At 58.8% G+C, this 20,066-nt stretch overlaps 1 protein-coding gene across 1 annotated transcript; it reads right to left on the bottom strand.

Annotated features, from left to right (window-relative positions):
* Nucleotides 1-2,673: 2,673 nt before the first annotated feature.
* HCRTR1 (hypocretin receptor 1) lies at nucleotides 2,674-9,463 on the bottom strand. The gene is made up of 7 exons (XM_062193215.1): nucleotides 9,265-9,463; nucleotides 8,930-9,108; nucleotides 7,314-7,557; nucleotides 6,885-7,000; nucleotides 5,210-5,436; nucleotides 4,243-4,364; nucleotides 2,674-2,837 (listed from the first exon to the last, which is right to left on the bottom strand). The coding sequence occupies exons 1-7, from the start codon at nucleotides 9,461-9,463 to the stop codon at nucleotides 2,674-2,676; spliced, it is 1,251 nt and encodes a 416-aa protein (XP_062049199.1).
* Nucleotides 9,464-20,066: the final 10,603 nt, after the last annotated feature.

Raw genomic sequence — 20,066 nt, 5'->3', positions numbered from 1 at the left:
GTTGACTGTCAGGTAACAGTTTTTGGGCTGGAAACAGCCACCCCAAACTTGGCACAACATGGCTTTTTTATTATCTCCGGCCTTAGTTTTATCTTTCAGACAAACTCCGCTTATGAAGTCATAACTTTTCCCCCATTGTTATTAAGCACAGACGTCTGTACCTGCCTGTCAGATCCCTAGATCAGCGTGATACCCAGTCTCCACTGAGTGTCTACGGCGAGCTGATAAAATGTCAGTCAAAAGCGGAAGACACCAGACGTGCCGCTTTGCCAGGGGGCCTTATCGCGGGTGATGGTGTGATTATCCCCTGGCTCTTTGGGATGGAGATAAGAGCTGTGCATCCTAAGCAGGGCTCTCCCTGCAGTGCGTGGCTGGGGAAGTGGCTGGGACTGTTCCGCAGGTCAGTGAGGCCCAGCAGGCAAGTCGGGCTTGGCCATGCAGCCCCCTTTGCTCTGGGCTGCTGACACTCGAGAATCCAGTCAGATGGAATGCAGCTCCCAGGGGCCAGTCCCCATCCAGAGCTGGAAGCCCCTGCAGGGCCCCTGTGAGTCCGCACTCTGTTAGGCAACCTCCAGTGACAGAACTCAATGCTGGGGTGGGCATTTGGCACAATGGTTAAGATGCCACGCGGGATGCCCACATCCCATATCAGAGTGCCTGGGTTCAAGACCTGGCTCCACTTCGATTCCAGCTTCCCACTAACACACACCCTAGGAGGCAGCAGGTAATGGCTCAAGTATATGGTCCCTGCCACCTGCCTAGGAAACCCAGATTGAGTTCTGAGCTCCTGGCATCAGCCTGGCTGAGCCCCAACTGTTGGAGGCCTTTGGGGAGTGAAGCAGTGGATGGAAGTTCCCTATCTTCTCTCTCTCTTTGCCTTTCACATTAAAATAAGAAACATCTATCAAGAAACCACACTTGGGCCCTTTCCAGGTACCCATTTCCTCCATCACTGACAGGGATCTCCTGACAGTTCCAAATCCTGCCGCCTTGAAAACACCGCCTTTGGCTCAGGTTCGCTCCTGGGCTGCAGGGACTCCCCTCACCGTTTCTGCACGCCATCCCTGTGTCGGGCATAGGGCTGGCCTCCACGGCTCCCCCTGGGCTCTTCGGCACAGCAGCTCCTCACTGAGCGTCACTCCCCCGCACTTTTCTCCAGTTCATCAGACACCTGAGGCCACTGAGGTGCTGCGCTCAGCTAACAGCAGAGCAGAGCTGTAGCCATTAGGGGAAGCTGTTGTCACCCGTTCCCATGGAGCCAGGGTGCACCGATGTCCATCTGAGAAGGGGCCAACCACTGTCCTTTGCTTGTTTCTCAGGGACCTTGGTTTTTTCCCTGAGGGCATGGTTGGTGCTGGGCCTGGGGCCAGCCCTCATGCTCTTTCCACACACCGCACCTCCGGGCCTGCCTGGGAGAGTTGCAGACAGCTTTGGAGCCCTAGGCCACCGGGAGCATGGACAGCCTGTCCCTCCTGGCAACAGCTCACTGTCCTCAGAGAGCGGGGTCAGGAGTCACGTGGACAGAGAGTGACAGACCCCATCTTCACCTGCAGTGGGTAAAGCAGGTGTGTGGGGGAGCGGCGCTGGAGCCCTCCTGACAGGTGAAGTCAGAAGGCGTCCTAGCTCCAGGAGCACTGCAGAGCTGGTGGCGCGCTCTGCTGCGTGGGCCCCTGCCAGCCGTCCCCGCTCCTCCCAGCAGAGCAGCACTGCAGAGCGCGCTCCTGAGCTGCCTTGGCCGTAGGATCAGGGCCTCTGGCAGTCCCGTAATCATCTCAGTGGCAGACTGAGCACGTCTGGCCAAGTCTGTAGCTTTCTGTTTTTATCCTGAGCTCACAGAAAATAAATGAAGCCCAGAGATTTCCAAGAAAGTGAAGAGAACAGTAAATCAGTCCATTAACCTGGCATGTACCTGCCTTAGCCCCCACCCCCGTCCCGGACTTGCCACGGGCCCCTGGGCAGACAGATGTGCCAGGGCTCAGGTCCTTGGCTGTGAGTTCACCTGGGACTGGTGGGCTGGGGCAGGGTCAGCAGATACCAGAATTCCAGCGCCACCGCTGTGTCTCCCCTCCCCCAGCTTCCCCACCTTCCTCCACTCCTAACCTGCACACGCGATCTTGTGCAATGACAAGGAAAGGGAACATTCCGTGCCAGACTTTTAATTACACTTGCTTCGGGCTGCTGTCCTCTGCCAAACGGCCACTTGGAGAGTTCTATCACGCCACAAAGCCAACAAGGCCCACTCTGGTGCCTGCACTCGGCACCTGGTGGGGGGGGCTGTTCCGGGGGGGCTGGGCACAGGTAATTCCCACTGGGGCACCACCTTGTTCAGCCCAAGTAGGCCAAGTGCAGCCCTGAGCTGTAGGGGGCAGAGTCCAGGGAAGGCTGTAATTGGCTAGAAGAGGAGTTTTTAGGAGGTAGGGCAGGATGGGAGGTGAGTGATACTGTGGGGGTGTGGCCAAGCGTGAGCAGTACAATAATCATGTCCACAGCACTTTACAGAGGGGTTTCACTTTGTTGAGCATGCTTCATCCTCAAGTTAGCCCTGTGTAGGGGACACAGGCGCAGAGAGGGGAAGTGACTTGCCCAGAGGCGCACAGGCAGGAAACCAGGACTGGAGCCCTGGCCTCTCACCGCATCCAGCAACATCCACGAGGGGAAGGGGCGGATCCTGGCTCAGGGCAGCACCGTGGTGACGCTGGTGAGCACCACGTGCTCGGACACCTTGGACACGGAGCACCGGCTCTGCAGGGACAAGGACTTGTGGCTGGCAGAGGAGCGAGGACCTAGGCCGGGCAGGCAGCAGGAGAAGGCGGCTTTAAACTGCTCCCGGAATTTGCCTTGGTTGGGAGACAAAAGACACAGCCATAAGGAGACAAATGCACCGGAAGAGGCCTTGAGCCCAGGGACACCTACGCAGCGAGGCGCTGGGATGGGGGCCGAGTGGGCTTGGGAGCCCCAGGGCGACTTCGGCACTGCCACGGCGTGGCGCCAGAGGCCCCGAGCAGGTTCCCAACGGCATGAGAGATGCAGTTGTCATCTGTTTCCTTGACTGCTCTGGCTCAGGGGCCTCGCGTCACCTCTGCCCTCACTGATGTGTAGGTGGAAGGGCTCCAAGCTCACTCATGTGCTAGGCTTTTCCCAGCTCTGCCCTGGGATGCGGCAGTCATGCTGTGCCAGGCACTGTGCTGGGTGGCTCAGCTCCTGTCCCCCAGGGCTTCCCAGTGCTGTGAGAGGTTGGAGCCCTTTATCTTCACAGATGAGCTACAGGGGTACAGAAGCTTGCCCAAGGCCACCCAGCTGGAAGCTGAATCCTGTTCTCATTCCAAACCCTTCTCTTAAAGGGGAAGGCGGGGGCACCGCACCACCTTGTTCAGCCCAGGTGGGCCAGGGACGCAGGCCTTGCTGGAACCTGAACTTCCCCGACCTCAGTGTGTCACAGTCCGGGGCCCAGCACACAGCAGGCACTCAGTGAACGTGGGCCCCCCAAGGCGTGTGCATCAGAGGTCTGCCCACCCTTTGCTCCCGACAGGGCTAGCGCTCCTGTTTCCTCCTCTGAGCCGGATGCCAGCTGGCCAGCCTTTGTCGAGTAACTGGAGTCTCACTGGGAGTTAGGCCATTGTCCCCTGATCCCTTCTTTAACCTTTCAACTGTTTCTCCAAGATGAACGGCATCTCGGCTGGGACAGTCAGGTGGACTGACTGCAGAAGCCTAGGCCCAGGTCAGAGGCCTGGCGAGTTACACTGCTGAGGTGAGCTAGGGGCACCAGGCCACTGCCACCTGGGACCGGGAGCTAGAGGAAGGGGCGGGGCCTAGGCTAGGAGTCGGGGTAGGCGCATGGAGGCCTGGACTTCCAGGGGGGAGGTGGAGTAAGCGTCAGGTGGGTCCAGGGACAGTCCCTAGGGTTCTGACCACTCTGCCAGTGTGAATCTGGCTGGGCAGGGGAAGCCCCGTCCTGGCCTGGGCTGCCTCTGTCCGTGACCCTCTCTCTGCCCTGACCCTGCTTGCTGTTGGGCAGGCGGGCCATCTGGGGAAGACAGTTGGTTCCACCTGTGCTCTGCCTCCCAGACAGGGGCGCAGCCCCTGCCCCTCACTCCCACAGTCTGCCAGCCTGCCCCAGGCTGCCGGTCACTGAAACCCCGGTTCCCAGAACAGCTCTGTCTTCTCTGCCATCCTTTGGACCTTGGGTTGGGGGACAGGGAGACCATGGTCCTGGGCTCCGCTGCTCCCCCTCAGCCCACTCACCGCTGAGGAAGTTGTAGATGATGGGGTTGGCGGCGCTGTTGGCGTACACCAGCCAGTGGGAGAAGGTGAAGCAGGCGTAGATGGCCTCTCGGTCGCTGGCTTGGCGGAACATCCCAAAGACCCTAGGGGCCGGGGTGGAGGACGGTCAGGAACTCGGTGGCTGCGTGTGTGTGAGTGTGGAGGTGTCTGTGAGTGTGTGCGTGTGTGTGTTTATGTTTGTCTGTGAGTGTGTGTGTGCGCGCGCTCACAAAACTTGCGGCAGCTCCTGTTGCCCACTCTGACCACCAGGTGGCACTTTCCTGGGATCACGTGGGTCAGAGACATCACCTGATTTTCAGTGAGGGAAACAGGCTCGGAGAGGCAGTGACAGGTGCAAGACCACGCAGCCGGAAGCGGCCAAGCACCAGCTGCGGTTGAGGTGGCCTCCTGTGCCACAGCCCTGACCCCTGGGGGCCTTCCTTGGGGGTCCCTGTGTGCCTCTGCCTCCAGCACCCTCACTTCCTTCAAGCCTCTGCTGAAGTTCACTTCCTCAGAGGGGCCTTTTCTTTTGCTTCATTGACAAAAGCCATTATTTCTAAAAACAAAAAACAAAACCAAAAAGCCCAGCATCCGCGTTGTCACGCTGTCTTCCTAGCTCATTGTTCCTCACGGCAACCACCACTGACCGACCCGACCACTGCGTGGATTTCCCTTCCCTCCCAGCGCAGTGTGACCTCCAGGAAGGCGGGGATGTTGTCCCGCGCACTCTTGCGCCCTGGGTTCCCAGCCGCCAACAACTGGGTGATCGCCCGCATGAATGTTCTCAGTGGCCCTGGGAGGGCAGGCCTGCTGCTCTGCTATTCCCATTTTATGCACCAGGAGACCGAGGCTCCGAGGCCCGCCCCTAGGTGGCGCTGAGGAGAAGCCGTGCAGCAGGCAGAGCTCCTCCCTCGGATCCCCGCCCCTGCCCGCCCACCGCGGGCCTCACCTCTTGAGGACGTTGAGGACACTGATGGGCAGGTAGCAGAGGGCGAAGACCAGCAGCACCACCATAAGCATCTTGGCCGTCTTCCTCCGGGCTCGCATCTGCTTCACCTCGGCCAGAAAGGCGCGGGCCCGGGGCTGGGGCTCTGAGCTCAGGCCCTGGCCCTGGTCGTCCAGCTGGTCTGAGGGCCGCTTCCAGTTGCGCACCAGGGCCGAGGTGGTGCCGGGGATCTGTCCGGCACACACACACACACACACAGCAGGGGCTTAGCTCCTCAGGGAGGGGCTGTGCCCCAAGGCAGGGGGAAGGTCGGGAGCCCGGCACTCGTGATCTGGGCTTGGCCATCGGCCGCTTTCCTTTGGCGTTTTGCGAGCACACCGGCCACGTGCCTCCGGGAGGGGATTGCTAGTCCTTAATTACAGATGTGGCACCTGAGTCTCAGGTGGGGCCCCTTGACCAGGCCCTGGCCACGACCTGGGCTCTGACCATCCTCCCAGCTGCTCTTCTGTCCTTAAATCTCCTTCTTTAGGGGAAGGGGAGGGGGGCGGCGAGTTGGGCCAACCCCTGACCATGAGGAGGCCTGATCAAGGGGTGGGCAGGGGAGCAGTGTGGAATGGCCTGGGCCTCAGAGCGTGGGTCCCAACCTGGGTCTGTGGCCTGCTGCCTATGCCTGGAGCAGCCACAGACACCCCCGAAGCCTCTCCCACCGCTGGACACCCTAATCGCCCCACACAGGGCTCAGGGAACTCTGGGTTCGGGCCAGTGCAGGCATCCATGAGCTGTGTGAGCTCACAGTCCTGGTTTCCCGTCTGTCAGCTGTCTGCCCTGCTGGACGGGGGATGCGTGAGAAGCAGGTGGCACGTGCTGGCACAATGCGAGGCTGGCCAGCCAGGAAGGGCCCTGCTGAGCTGGGTGTTCCTCCACGGCTGGGGCTGGTGTGACCACTCCGCCCCTGCCCCCTGCGTGGCCTGAGTGTGCAGGTCAGTGCAGTGACACGTGACAGCCCGCATCGCGAGCATTCCTGCAAGGGCCTGGCCACCCTCTCACCTCCTAGGCGTGCACCTGCCACTCGCTCCCACTAGCGCCATGGGGCTCAGAGCATCTCCTTCCCACAGAACCCACCCAGGACACCTGCTGCGGGCCGGTTCGTCATAGGGGAGAGGAGGAAGCCCTGGAACCAGAGGACTCTGCCTCTCAGGGGCCCCAGCGAGGGGCTGCCCCTCCCCGGCGGGCGGACAGAGCAGTGCTGCTTTGTCATTAGCCAGTTAAGACGTGGGGGTGAAGCAAGCAAGGCCGAGCTGCTGCCATCGTGGGGCTACGAAGCTGAGCGCCGGCCCCACACACATCTGCGAGTCCCTGGCTGGCTCCTTAGCAGCCGAGGATGTGAGGGAGACTGGGCCTCAGTTTGCTCACATATTGAGTACGGTGGTCCAGAGGACACGAGACCGGCTGGGTGTGAGCAGCCCAGCCAGCGCCAGCTCCTACTGCTAGAAGGATGTCAGCTACTGCTCCCTGCCAGGGGGCGTGCTGGCGCTTTTGGCCTTGAGTCTGTGACCTGTCCCTGGGCCTCATCTGTGACCTGTCCCTGGGCCTCGTCTCTGGCTAGCTGCAGCGGGATGGCATGTTCCGAAGGCAGAGCACTGTCCGCCCCTCCCAGCCCAGACCCAGCGGGCCTCACCTGGCGGCCCCAGAGCTTGCGGAAGATCTGGAAATAGGCCATGGCCATGAGGCCCAGTGGGGCCAGGTAGGTGACAATGAAGAAGCAACTGTGGTAGATCTTGGGGTACAGGTCATCTGCAGGGGTAAGGGACGCAAAGTCAGGCCAAGGCTGGGAGTCCCCGCCTGCCCTGTCAGCAACGCCACCCTGTCCTGACATGGGCCATGGAAGGCCCAGGGGGTCCCACACAGCCACCAGGGCAGAGAGACCCTGGCGTTGTCTCGCCTGCCAGTGCCCATCCTGAAGAGACTCCTGGAAAATGTATATAAAAAGGGGCACCCTCTTGGACTTACCCAGCCTGGCAATGCCCCAGATTGAGAGCCCACCCTAGGGACCTGTGCCCCAGAGGTGCCCACTTCCGGGATGCTTGCCCAGGGCCCCCACCATTACCTGCCCAACGCTCATCACAGACAGACAGGAGGCGGGTGCGGTTGGCCAGCTCGGGCAGCACGCTGCTACACTCCATGACAGCAGCCTGAGGCACCATGACAGCCAGCGACACCGCCCAGATGCCGAGGATGGAGCCACGGGCGCGCCGGGCAGTGCTCTTGAACAGCAGCGGGTGGCAGATGGCGTACCAGCGGTCCAGGGCGATGGAGCTGAGAGTCAGCACGACCACTGACACGGACACGGCCTGCCCGGCGGGGACACAGTGTCAGCCCCTGGGGGCTGCCCAGGGATGTCACAGCCCAGTGATGCCAGACCGCCGGGTGCAGTGCAAGCTGTGACTCCATCACTTACTGGCTGTGTGCATTTGGGCAAGTCACTCACCCTCTCTGAGCCTCACCTGCACAATGGGAGTATACCGTCCACCTGGCAGGATTCTTGGGAGGATAAAGGAAATCATGGATGGCAAATGTGAGTGTGGGATGCGGCACGCAGTCAGGGTGCCGCTCCTACGGATTTAGAACTTTCTGGGTACCAGGTACTACTCTCATAGTCTTCACAACTCGACAAGGTGGAGCTGTGCCCCCACGTTACAGACAAGAAAACAGGCATGGAATTCCCTCACCTGTCTGACTTGATGCTCAGTCACCAGTTAACCAGTTGAGTGGAGAACCTCCAAACAATGGGACCATCCAGGAGGCGTTTCTGCCTGCCTGGGCGCCATCCCTCCCAGGCCATCGGGATAGGCTACTGCAGAGTCCTCACGCTGGGCAGCAGAGGTGAGTCTGGGCCAGCTGTGGGGTGGGCGTTGCCTCCAGGGGTGGGCCCTGGCTTTGGGGTACAGGCAGGATGTCAAGGGACACGAGAGGTCCTCCTTCTGCCCACTCACCCCATCTAGACACTGTGTTCCCCACCACTGCGGGGAGAGGGACTGGTCAGGGTAGAAGGAGGGGACCATTCCCCTTGGGGCTCTCCACATCTGCCCTCCTTGGGATCAGGGTGTAGGGTCATATCTGTGTCCCTGGGGGTTTCGGTCTTTCTCCTCCAACGTGAGCCAGGTCCCTGGGGGTGACTGTAGGAGCCTGTGAGTGTGACTGGGGGGGGATCACTGCAAGAATGTGTGGGCCTGAGTCCGTCCGGTGGCCTGCTGTCCCTGGCAGTAGGGGACCACACTGCCAGGGTCCTGAGCCACTGTGGCCTGTCTCAAGGCCTCCGAGAGGCTGTGGGTTCTGTGCGGATGTGACAGGTTTGTGTGTGTGTGTGTGTGTGTTTTAACTTATTTGACAGGCAGAGTTAGACAGGGAGAGAGAGACAGAGAGAAAAGTCTTCCTTCTGTTGGTTCACCCTCCAAATGGCCACTTCAGCTGGCGCTGTGCCAATCTGAAGCCAGGAGCCAGGTGCTTCCTCCTGGTCTCCCATGTGGGTGCAGGGCCCAAGCACTTGGGCCATCCTCCACTGCCCTCCCAGGCCACAGCAGAGAGCTGGACTAAAAGAGGAGCAACTGGGCCTAGAACCCCGCACCCATATGGGATGCCGGTGCCGCAGGCAGAGGATTAACCAAGTGAGCCACGGCACCGGCCCCGTGACAGGGTCTTGAGGGGTGCCCCGGCCGAGCTCACCTGTAGATAGGGGATGACCTTGCAGAGGGCGTGGCCAAAGAGCCAGGATTCCGTGATGTCTACCAGCAGGCTGGCCGGCAGGCAGATGGCTGTCACCAGCACATCGGCCAGGGACAGGTTGACGATGAAGTAGTTGGTGACCGTCCTCATGTGGTGGTTCCGCCACACAGCCAGGCAGACTGCAAGGTGTGGCTAGGGTGAGGGACAGTGGGTACAGCCCCACCCATGAGTCCTTCCCCGATGCCCCCCCAGCCCGCAGGAGGCAGGGGGTGGCAGGTGAGGCCCAGGACCCCCTAGAGTCCCCAGAAGCACCACTGGGCGAGGCCTAGACTTACCCAGTGTGTTGCCCACCAGCGCCACGAGGAACACAGCCACGTAGGCTGCGATGAGGACCCACTCGTACTGCTTAGGGTACAGATAATCACGCCATAGGTAGCGGAGAAACTCATCTTCATAGTCTGGAGGCCTGGGGGATGCCTGCCTGCTGCCAGCGGGGACCCCTGTCTGGGCCCCTGGGGTGGCTGATGGCTCCATGAATTCAGGGGCTGCAGCTACCGACGGACATCCTGGGCTCTGTGGAGGGAGGGGCCCAGGCCAGCCCTCAGCCCACTTCCTGCATGGGGCCCGAGGTTTGCACCCAGTCTTTGGCTTCTGGCCCCAAGCCTCCTGAAGGGAGGGGGGAGGGTGGGGGCACTAGGGGAGGCGCCAGGCCCTTTGCCTGTAAGCTCTGTCTAGATTCTCACAGCTGTGAAATCAGTGGACGAAGACAGACCCGGGGTGCAACCCAACTCCATGCAAGCTGCCCTGTGTCACTCACCTGGCCTCTTTGCGCCTCAGTTTCCCCATCTGTTCGATGAAGTACCTACCTCACGGTGCTGCAGTGAGGAGTTATGAGCCCCCGGGCAAGCCAGGGCTTCACCCACGGCCCCCGGGCCTTGGGGAGGCGGGCTTCACGGCCAGCAGCCACCGTTAGGCAACAGCCCTGCTTTACAGAGAGAGATGCAAGCTCAGAGGGGTTGCGCCTCCTGCTCAAGGTCACTGTTACTGAGCCAGGTCTGTCTGAAGCTGTTGAACACCCCAGGCTGGGAGGGGAAGCCATCTCGACTTTGAGTGTTCTTGGATCAGTTCATATCCCTTCATTTTTGGTTGGGAAAAGGGTCATGGGGGGATGTTACACACACACACACACACACACTCCAGAAGGGGTGCGGGGAGTGCCCAGGCCCCCTGCTTGGCACCCATTGAGTTCCCGCGGCCGCGCTGTCCCTCCTGCGGCCGCCAGGGGTCGCTGAGCCGGCGCACAGGCCACTTCCCATTCATAAATCCGGCCTCGCTCCCGGCGCCTCCCTCCTGCAGACCCCTCCCTCTCGAGCTGGGCCCGGAAGACCCCTGACGTGGGTAGCAGGCATGACGCTCCCTGGAGACCCCCGGCAGAGGGGGAAGGGACGCCTTTCCACATCCGCCGAGTGCCTGCGGACCCACTCCCTTCGCGGGACCTGCTCTTTCCCTGGGACCTCCCAGCGCCTCGCGGGCTGCGGGGGCTGCGGCGCGGGGAGCGAGGGGTTCCGCAGGAGCCCTCCGAGAGGTGGGCAGGGCCGGCGAGGGGCCCAGGCTCCAGCACCCAGGTTACCCGCCGAGACTCCTGGCACCCCCAACCCTCGCCGCGGGTCCCTTGGATCCCCCCATCCCGGGCCCGGGTGGTCCCTTATGCCCCGCACCTGTTGGTTTCGGGACGCAGGCGTTCGCCGCCGCTGGTCCCAGGCCCTGGCACCGGAGATGTTGCCTTCCCGCGGGAGAGTCTGGGCCCCTGGGGGCCAGGGCCCGCGGAGGGGGCTGGGGCAGCCCCCTCCCAAGGCTGCGCTGCCTCGGCTCTCTGGGCTGGGCGTGAGCCTCGGCTCCAGCTCTGGTTGTGGCTCAGAGCGGGCTCCGCCGGGCTGAGCGCCGCGGGGAGGGGAGCCCCCAGCCGGCCTCAGCTCCGTGTCTCCCGGCCCCGAGACCGGGAGGGCGGAGGGACGCGCTCATCCCTCCTCGCCGCCCCCTGCTCGCTTGCTTGCTTCCCACCTCCATTCACACCGTCCGCATTCATTCAACAGTTAAGCCCCCTGCATTCAGGGTGCGCCTAGTGGGTGCCTCGGAGGGCACAGTGCGGAGGTGGATCCCGGCCCCACCTCTCCCCGCCGCCTCACCTGGCTGACGAGGACCGAGGCACAGGTGGGTCACGGGGGTGAGAGGGTACCCGCTCCGCCTCTGCTGGACCAGGTAGCTGTGGCCAGCCACGCACGCCGCACAGTCCTGCGCGCTAATTCCACCTGCCCCCACATCCTGCTCCTGCATCCCTACTTTTCCTCTCCTGAGACAGGGACGGGAGCTGGACCGGGGGTGGGGGATGGGGGCGGAAAGGCTCGTTAATTCAGCAAATATTTACTAAGCAGGCAGCCGGTTCCGATAGTGTCAAGGATCTTACCCAGTCTTCACACCAACCTGGTGAGGCCGTTGTGATTGTCTGCATTTTACAGCCGAGGACCCTGGGCTGTGCAGGGGCCGAGCTGGAGCTCAAACCTGTGCTATTCTGAGATCTCCCAGCCCCCGCCCCCCACCACCGTCACACAGAGGCTCCCTGCCCTTCAGAGGGTAGCTGGGGGTGAGGGGAGGCAGGTGCACAACCAGGCCGTTAGCCTGTGGTATGAGTGCAGCCGGGACTGCAGGGCCCAGAGGGGCAGAACGACCCAGCCAGGGCCCGGTGACAGGCTCCTGGAGCCTGAGCACCTCTAGGGAGACCTAAGAAGGAAGCCCGGCAAGAGGAGTTAGGTATCGCAGGAGCCGTACTCAAGGTGGAGGAAATAGCAGGTGCAAAGGGTTCTAGGCTGGGCCCTCCAAGGACCACAGGTAGCTGAAGGGTGACCTCCTGGGCATCCGCCAGTCACCCTGGCCATTCCTGCCTCAGGACAGTCCTCGCCAACGTGCTGGACCCCTTCTCCCTCCTTCCTTCCCGGAAGGCGATCCCCAGGGTGTGGCCACCGTCCACCCTGCTGAAACCCCACTGAGGGGCGCTGGAGATGACTGTGAGGCACAGAATGCATGGGAGGGGAGCAGGGGGCCCAGGGATGGGGCCTGTGACCTTCCCTTCTGCAGAGCAGGAGGCCGAAGCTAAACCTGAGTCAGACTGTGGTGGGTGATGGGTCCCAGACCCCCGTGACTGCAAAACTCTGTGCTGCCTGCCCTCGGTGATGGCGGAGGCAGGGGATGGAGGAGGGGACTTGAGAGAAGAGGGCTGGCTCGTGCGTGTGTGTGCACGCGCACGTGTGTACCCAAGTGAGGGCTGTGTGTCTAGGGGATCTGTTGCGAGACTGTGTGTGTGTATGTGTGTGCGTTTACATCTCTCTCTCTCTGCTTGTGGACAGGAGACAGGCTCTGGATTGGAGATTGGGAGTCACCCGCACGGGATGTGTTTGTCTGGGCTTGGTGTTTGTGTCTTTAAGGAACGCGTGTGGGAGTTGTGTCAGTCTGTCTGTCTGCGTGGGTCTGAGTGTGCAGCCGTGGTTTTGCGCAGCGCTGGCCTGCGTTTTCCTGTGCGTGTGGGCATGTGTGTGTGGCATGCCTTTGTGTCCAGGGCTCTGAGAGTGTGTGAGGTGGGAATTGGTGTGTCTGCTTCCATGCGATGACTCATCTTATCCCCCTCATCACCGCCCCCACCAGGACTGCCACCGCTCGCTGTGTAGGGGCTGGGGAAGGGGCTGAGCACGAGGGGGATGGTAGCAGATCGCGCAGGGACACTCAAATGATAGCTGCAGCAAACAAGGTGCAGCCAGTGGTGCGGAAGGTGCAGATCCGTGTGTGTGTGTGTGTGTGTGTGTGTGGGTGGGTGGGTGGGTGGGCGCCCACTGAGCCCAGCACAGCCCGGGCTTAGAACGCAGCCCAGAGCTGCAAATCAGGGCCTCCCTGGGGTGGAGAGAGCAAAGGACCCCGGGTGTCCCCAGATCACTGTAGATGGGCATTTCACACATGTCTGTGTGGGGAGGGAATCCGGGCTGATGATCCCCCCGGATCCCGTTTCACAGAGCTGCACCCCCACCTTTAGCTCCTAGAATCCCTAAGAGGGCTGCTTCCCCGAACCATGGGTCCTGAGCGGCTCCTCTGCTTCAGGCCCTGGCTGGGCAAGAAGCCCCTGGACCCCAGGCCCTCTGGGCCTGAGTCTGAACAACTCAATAGTTATTGGGCCTGGCTGGGCAGGAGCGACACCCCTGGATGGGTGCTTAGAGGACTTCCTAGGGGCCCAACGAGGAGCTGCGGCTGTTTGGCCTCTGGGAACTCCTGGCCAAGTGCCTGTGCCCAGGGGTCAGACCCAGGGAGCACAGGTCCTCCATCTCCAGGCTGGGCCCTCAGCCTGGCGCCTTCTCTGCCCAGGCAGGGCCTGCCTGAAGCCTGGCTCTGCCTGAGCTGTCTATCAGCCAGGGCCCATGCGACCTTTTTCCTGGAACCAGCCGGCCCCAGCCGTGTTGATCTAATCCCAAGCCTCTGAGCCACAGGTCCCTGTCACATCCATCTTCGAGTGTCAGCCATGGGGCACTGGCCCCAGTGCTACCTCCCTGGCCCCCCCTCCCAATTCCAGTGTGACTTACAGTAACCCCTGTCTGGCTTGGATCCAGTAATTGACAGGTAATTGGGTTTTCTATTGCTAATGCTGCTGCAGGGCTGGGACTGCAGATGGGAAAACTCTAGACAGGGCAGGGGAGAATGGAGATGAGAAGAGACGCCGAGGGGAGGGGTGCGGCCCAGGGACATCCGTGGGCCTGGAGAAGGGGATCTGAGGGCTAAGTCCAGGGAGGCCACTGGAGCGGCTGTGGTTTTGTGGTCCTTGGGCCCTACAGCACCAGCCTCCGGGAACTCCTGGCAAAGGGTTCATGCCCGGGGAGGGACCCCAGAACCCTGGTCCTCCACCTCCAGGCCTTTGTGCTTCTTCTGCTCAGGGTGGCCCCGTATTCAGGTGCAGGTCACTTGAAGGGACCAGCATCCACCGGGAGAGCAGGGCCCCAAGGCCCAGAGTCAGGCGTCCATGGTGACAACACAGGCCAGAGCACACCTTCCAGCCAGAGCCAGAGCTGTGGGGAGGTGGGGTTGGGGGACGGGAGACTGCAGCCTTACAGCTGTTCCCTCAGCAGCACTCGGCGAGCACTGGAGGCCGGCAGGCTGCAGAGAGGAGGCCCCGCTGGGCAGCTGCAGACCCTCTGGGTGCTCTCAAAATCGTAAGGAGTCCGTGCATCCAGGGGAGGCAGTGGAGCAGCATTGGGACTGACAGTGACAGTGTACCTGAACCTAAAGAGAAACCGAAGCAACGCTGCAACAGTGTGGAGGTCAGGACACAGGCTGTGGGGCCCCAGGGCCCTGGCTGGGACTGCCCGCTCTGCCCCTTACCGGTGCTCTGACTGGGGTCCCTGCCCCCACCCCTTTCACAGGCTGACACGGTCCCCAGAGAGGTCCACAGCCTACGCCTGGAACCGTGAATATGTTACGGGGATCGACCCATTTTTCTTTACTCTCACAAAACACTGAGCCAGGTGAACTCTAAAGAGGAGGGGTTTGTTGGGCTGACAGTTCTGGGGGTTTGAGGGCCCGCAGCTGGTGGTGGTCTTCTCACTGGCAGAGCCCCAGGCAAGGGCAGGGATGGCACACGTGTGTCCTGATAAAGCTGCCGGAATTCAGTTACAGGGGCCCCACCCTGACAAACTTGCCTGGTTCTAGGTCCCTCCCAAGGACTCCAGCACCATGGCTGGGTCAGGTCTCTGTCCTCTGGGTTCCTCATATGGAGATGAAATTTCACCACACAAGCCCTTATCAGGCCAAAACCAGGAGCCAGGAGCTTCATCCAGGTCTCCCACATGGATACAGGGGTCCAAACACTTGGGCCATCTTCCGCTGCTATTCCTAGGCCATGAGCAGGGAACTGGATTGGAAGAGGAGCAGCTGGAGGGCTGTCGCCGTGGCTCACTTGGTTAATCCTCTGCCTGCGGTGTTGGCATCCTATATGGGTGCCGGGTTCTGGTCCTGGTTGCTCCTCTTTCAGTCCAGCTCTCTGCTGTGGCCTGGGAAGGCAGTGAAGGATGGCCCAAGTGCTTGGGCCCAGCACCCGCATGGGAGACCAGAAAGAAGCACCTGGCTCCTGGCTTCAGATAGGCGCAGTTGCGGCCATTTGAGGAGTGAACCAACGGAAGGAAGACCTTTCTCTCTGTCTTTCTCTCTCACTGTCTAACTCTGTCAAATTAAAAAAAAAAAAAGGAACAGGAGCAGCTGGGACACAAACTGGCACTCATAAGGGCAGTGGCTTTACCAGTTACCCGTAAGGATCATTTAGACAAAAAACCAAATGGCCGGTGCTGTGATGTAGTGGGTAAAGCAGCCACCTGCAGTGCCGGCATCTCATATGGGCGCTGGTTCAAGTCCCGGCTGCTCTACTTCTGATCCAGCTCTCTGCTAGGGCCTGGGAAAGCAGTAGAAGATGGCCCAAGTCCTTGGGCCCCTGCACTCGTGTGGGAGACCCAGAAGAAGCTCCTGGCTCCTGGCTTCAGATCAGCATAGCTCCAGCTGTTGTGGCCATCTAGGGAGTAAACCTGTGGATGGAATACCTCTCTTTCTCTCTCTCTGCCTCTCCTTCTCTCTCTGAGTAACTCTGACTTTCAAATAAATAAATAAATCTTTAAAAAAACTACCCACTTTAAAAAAAAAACAGTTATTTGTTTGAAAGTCAGTACAGGGGACAGGGGATGCAGGGAGAGCAATGGATCTCTCATCTACTGGTTCACTCCCCAAATAGCTACAACAGCCAGGGCTGGCCAGGCCGAAGCCAGGAGCCTGGAGCTCTGTCGGGGTCTCCCACTTGGGGGGCAGGGGCCCTCATCTGCTGCCTTCCCAGGGTGTGCATTGGCAAGGAGCTGGACTGAAGCAGAGTGGCTGGGGCTCAGGTCAGGACTCTGATATGCACTGTGGACGTGTCAAGCAGTGGCCCGTAATGCTTCTTCGGGACTGCCATCTCCGGCACTGCAGGAGAACACTCCTGTGTTGTTTTAAGCCCTAAGTCTGAGACGACAAGAAACCAACACAAGCCCTCTGCGCCTCATTTTCCCTGAGCCTTTGCCATGCAGAGTTGGGTAAGGATTCACTGAGATTGGTGTTGGGGCAGTGGCCAGGCGGGACAGACATGGGCATGCTCACCACATCTTAGCAAGAATTTCATGTTTTACAAAATCGAAGCGGTCCTGCTGGGAAGAGCTGGGACTTTGTAAGACCGCCAGACACTGGACTCTGGGGATTGTTTGCGTTTGGGGTCCTGCACTGAGGCTGCGGGCTGCCGGAGGCATAGCTCCTATGATGTGCATGAGGTCAGCAATAGGCGATGGACAGAGGGCATGTGTGCTTGTGTGGGTATTTCCTTACAGCAGTGCACTGTGGGAAGGGAAAGGAGCCTGTCCTTCTGGAATCTTCTGGAAGGAGTGTGTGTGTGTGTATGTGTGTGCATTTGTGGGGTGGGGGGACTGGGGGGTTTCCGGCTATGTCCTGAATCACCAGACATTTGAGGAAAATCTTGAACAAGACAGGGAAAGACCAGGATAAATAGAAAACATTTCCAGATGCAACTCGGGCTTGGTTCTGAGGGATGGAGGCGCTCACAGAGGGCTGTGAGCAGGAGCTGAAGGGTGGTCTTCCCCGCGGAGGGGGCAGGCTGGGCCCCGTGAAAGGTGTAAGTGCTCGTGGTGCAGCCAGGAAGAGGAGCAGTGGGAAAGCAGAAGCCGGGGGAGGGGCTGGCCTCGAGGGTCGGCTGGGGGCTTGGATTCAAGTCACCCCAAAGGCAGTGGAGTCCCCAGAGGGTTTTAGCAAGGGTCTGACACACATTGCCCTACAATTGGTGCACATTTGACATGAATAAATAATATATTTTCATTGTAAAATATTCCAGCCATGCAGAAGAAAACAAAGTCCCTGCTTTTTAGTTACATAGTGCAGGGGCCGACAGTGTGGTGCAGTGGGTTGGGTCTGTGCCTATGACGCCGGCATCCCATGTGGGCGCCCATTTGAGTCCTGGCTGCTCTGCCTCCTATGCAGCTCCCTGCTGATGTGTCTGGGGAAGCAGTGGAGGATGGCTCCTGCACCCAGTGTGGGAACCCAGATGGAGTTCCGGGTTCCTGGCTTCAGCCTGGCCCAGCCTCAGCTGTTGCAGCCATTTGGGGAGTGGACCAGTGGATGGAAGATTTGTCTCTTTCTCTCTTGCTGTGACTCTGCCTTTCAAATAAATTAATTTTTTAATTCTGTAGAGTAGCTATTGACTTCTGCAGTGGAATATAGCTGCTATCACAAAGAAACTACTCCCCCAGCCTGCCTGAAGGCAGTAGTTTAGAATCATGGAAGTTTCTTTCTGCAGGCCACCCAGGGCTGCTACCTCAGCTCCACAGTCATCAGGAAGCCAGAATTCTGCCAAGACAAAAGACTACCATCATGTACATGGATGCAAGCACCACGCTATCTGAATTTGAAGTCTGGGGGCCGACGCTATAGTGTAGCAGGTTAAGCTACTGCCTGTGATTCGAGTATCCCATTTAGGCACAGGCTTGAGTCCCGGCTGCTCCACTCTGGTCCAGCTCGCAGCTAACACCCTGGGAAAGCAGTGAAAGATGGCCCAAGTGCTTGGCCCCCTGCACCCATGTGGGAGACCCAGAAGAAGCTTCTGGCTCCTGGTCTTGGACTGGCCCAGTTCCAATTGTTGCGGCCATTTGGGGAGTGAATCAGTGGATGGAAGATCTCTCTCTCTCTCTCTCTCTCTCTGTTTCTCTGTCTCAAGAAAATAATAATAAAAAGTTGAAACACACATAAATTATGAATCTTTCGCTTACCAACTATGTGATCATGGTCGTGCTACTTAACTTCTTTGTGCCTGGGTCTCCTCATCTCTAAAATGAGCATAATATAGTACCAAGTACCAACCTGGGGTTGGGATTAACGTGCCCCTGAAGACGTCTCTGTCCTAGCCCCTGGGATCTGCGAATGTTGCATTATACGGCCAAAAGAACTGCATAGAAGCTGTGAACTCAGGGATCTTGAGATGAGGCTGGGAGCCTGGGTTGCCCAGGTGGACCCAGAATAACCTCAAGTGTCCTTGTGAGAGGGGGGCAGATGTGGAGCAGCAACTGAGATGTGATCGTGGAAGCATGCAATTGTAGAGACGGGGGAAGGGACCACGAGCCAAGGGATGCACATGGCCCCCAGAAACCATAGAGAGGCGAGGACATTGACTTCCCCTGCGTCTCCACGAGGATTCAACCCTGGTTGATACACTGATTTTCTTTTCTTTTATTTATTTATTTATTTTTTATTTTTTGACAGGCAGAGTGGACAGTGAGAGAGAGACAGAGAGAAAGGTCTTCCTTTTTGCCGTTGGTTCACCCTCCAATGGCCGCCGCGGTAGGTGCGCTGCGGCCGGCGCACCGTGCTGATCTGATGGCAGGAGCCAGGTGCTTCTCCTGGTCTTCCATGGGGTGCAGGGCCCAAGGACTTGGGCCATCCTCCACTGTACTCCCTGGCCACAGCAGAGAGCTGGCCTGGAAGAGGGGCAACCGGGACAGGATTGGTGCCCTGACCGGGACTAGAACCCGGTGTGCCGGCGCTGCAAGGCAGAGGATTAGCCTAGTGAGCCGCGGCGCCAGTGATACACTGATTTTCAATGTCTCACCTCCAGAGCTATAAGAGGGTAAATGAGTGGGCTTTATCTTTAAGCAACTAAGCTTGTAGTAATTTACTATGGTAGCAAGAGGAAAGGAATATACATCCTCTTGAGCCAAGTAGGTTAATATATGCACACGTAGTTAGCATATACATATATGTTAGCTATTATCATTCATGGCCTGGGGCAGTGATGGTTGCTCACCTCCATATTCCCATCAGTGGAAAGGCAGACAGTTCCATCTACATCCGGTTGGCCTGGATTTGGACAACTGATCACCTGTAGCTGAAAGGGAGGGTGGGGAACATAAATTCCCCCTGGATAGCCATCTCAGCTGGTGCCCAGTTCAAATATAAAGGTTCTAGGACTGAAGGAGGCAGAAGCAGTGGTGATCGACGCATTGACAGTGTCTGGTACAATTCCTGTCGTGAAAGGTGAGACGTTAGGGGCCGGCGCTGTGGTGCAGTGAGGTAAGTTGCTGCCTGTGACGCCGGCTGCCGGTTCACGTCCTGGCTACTCCACTTCTGATCCAGCTCCGTGCTAACCCATGCCACCCATGTGAGAGACCTGGATGGAGTTCCAGGCTCCTGGGTTTGGCCTGACTAAGCCCTGGCAGTTGCAGCCATTCGGAGAGTGAAGCAGAGGATGGAAGATTCTCTCTCTCTCTCTGCTTTGCCTTCTCTTTCTGTAATTCAGCATTTCAAATAAATGAATGAATGAATAAGTCTCTTTAAAAAGAGAAAGAGAGATGAGAAGTTTAGGAAAGTAGCCTCCCTCCAGAGCTGGGTCGGAGAAATGTTTTCCCAGCTCTTCTTTTTGTGCCATTGATTTTGTGCAAGATTCTTGACTCCCGTGGTGGAGGGGGAGACACCCTTTGTCACTCTTCCCCTCCCTCCTCTCTCTACACCTTTATGCTTGAATCTAGTTCTGGCTCATATTAGAATGCTCTAGCTTTCTGTTTTGTCTGTCTCTGAATTTCAAATATTGAAAAATCAATAATATTTTTTTTTAAATTGTTCTCAATTACATAAACATTATTCTCAGCAGAACCAAGCAGCTTCCTGGGACCCACAGAGAAGGCATTGTCATCTTACGGTTCGAATGCTCCTTGAAGGGAAATCTTCCAGGTTTCAAGTTCAAGTGTGTTCTCCTACACTCCTTCAGATACTCAGACGTCTTAGATTTTAATTTGCATCATATTTGGCCTATGACTTTCTTATACAACGTTTTGTTCTCCTGGAATTTCTAATCACTTTTCTGGAGAGGAGAAACATATGCCTGTTAAATCAGGTCGTTAAAAACATTCCAGCTTCTTAATTACATTATTTGCTGAATGCAGCCCATTCTCGTCTTCGAGAGGCTCTTCTTCCTGCCCGCTGACTTCCTGTTCTAATTTTGACGGACAGCTTTATGGGCCACTGGTATTTCTGG

Source organism: Lepus europaeus, chromosome 5, assembly GCF_033115175.1.
Source record: "Lepus europaeus isolate LE1 chromosome 5, mLepTim1.pri, whole genome shotgun sequence".
Lineage (NCBI taxonomy): Eukaryota > Metazoa > Chordata > Mammalia > Lagomorpha > Leporidae > Lepus > Lepus europaeus.
Note: the sequence above shows the minus strand (reverse complement) of the source record. Positions and strands in the feature narration are given on the sequence as shown.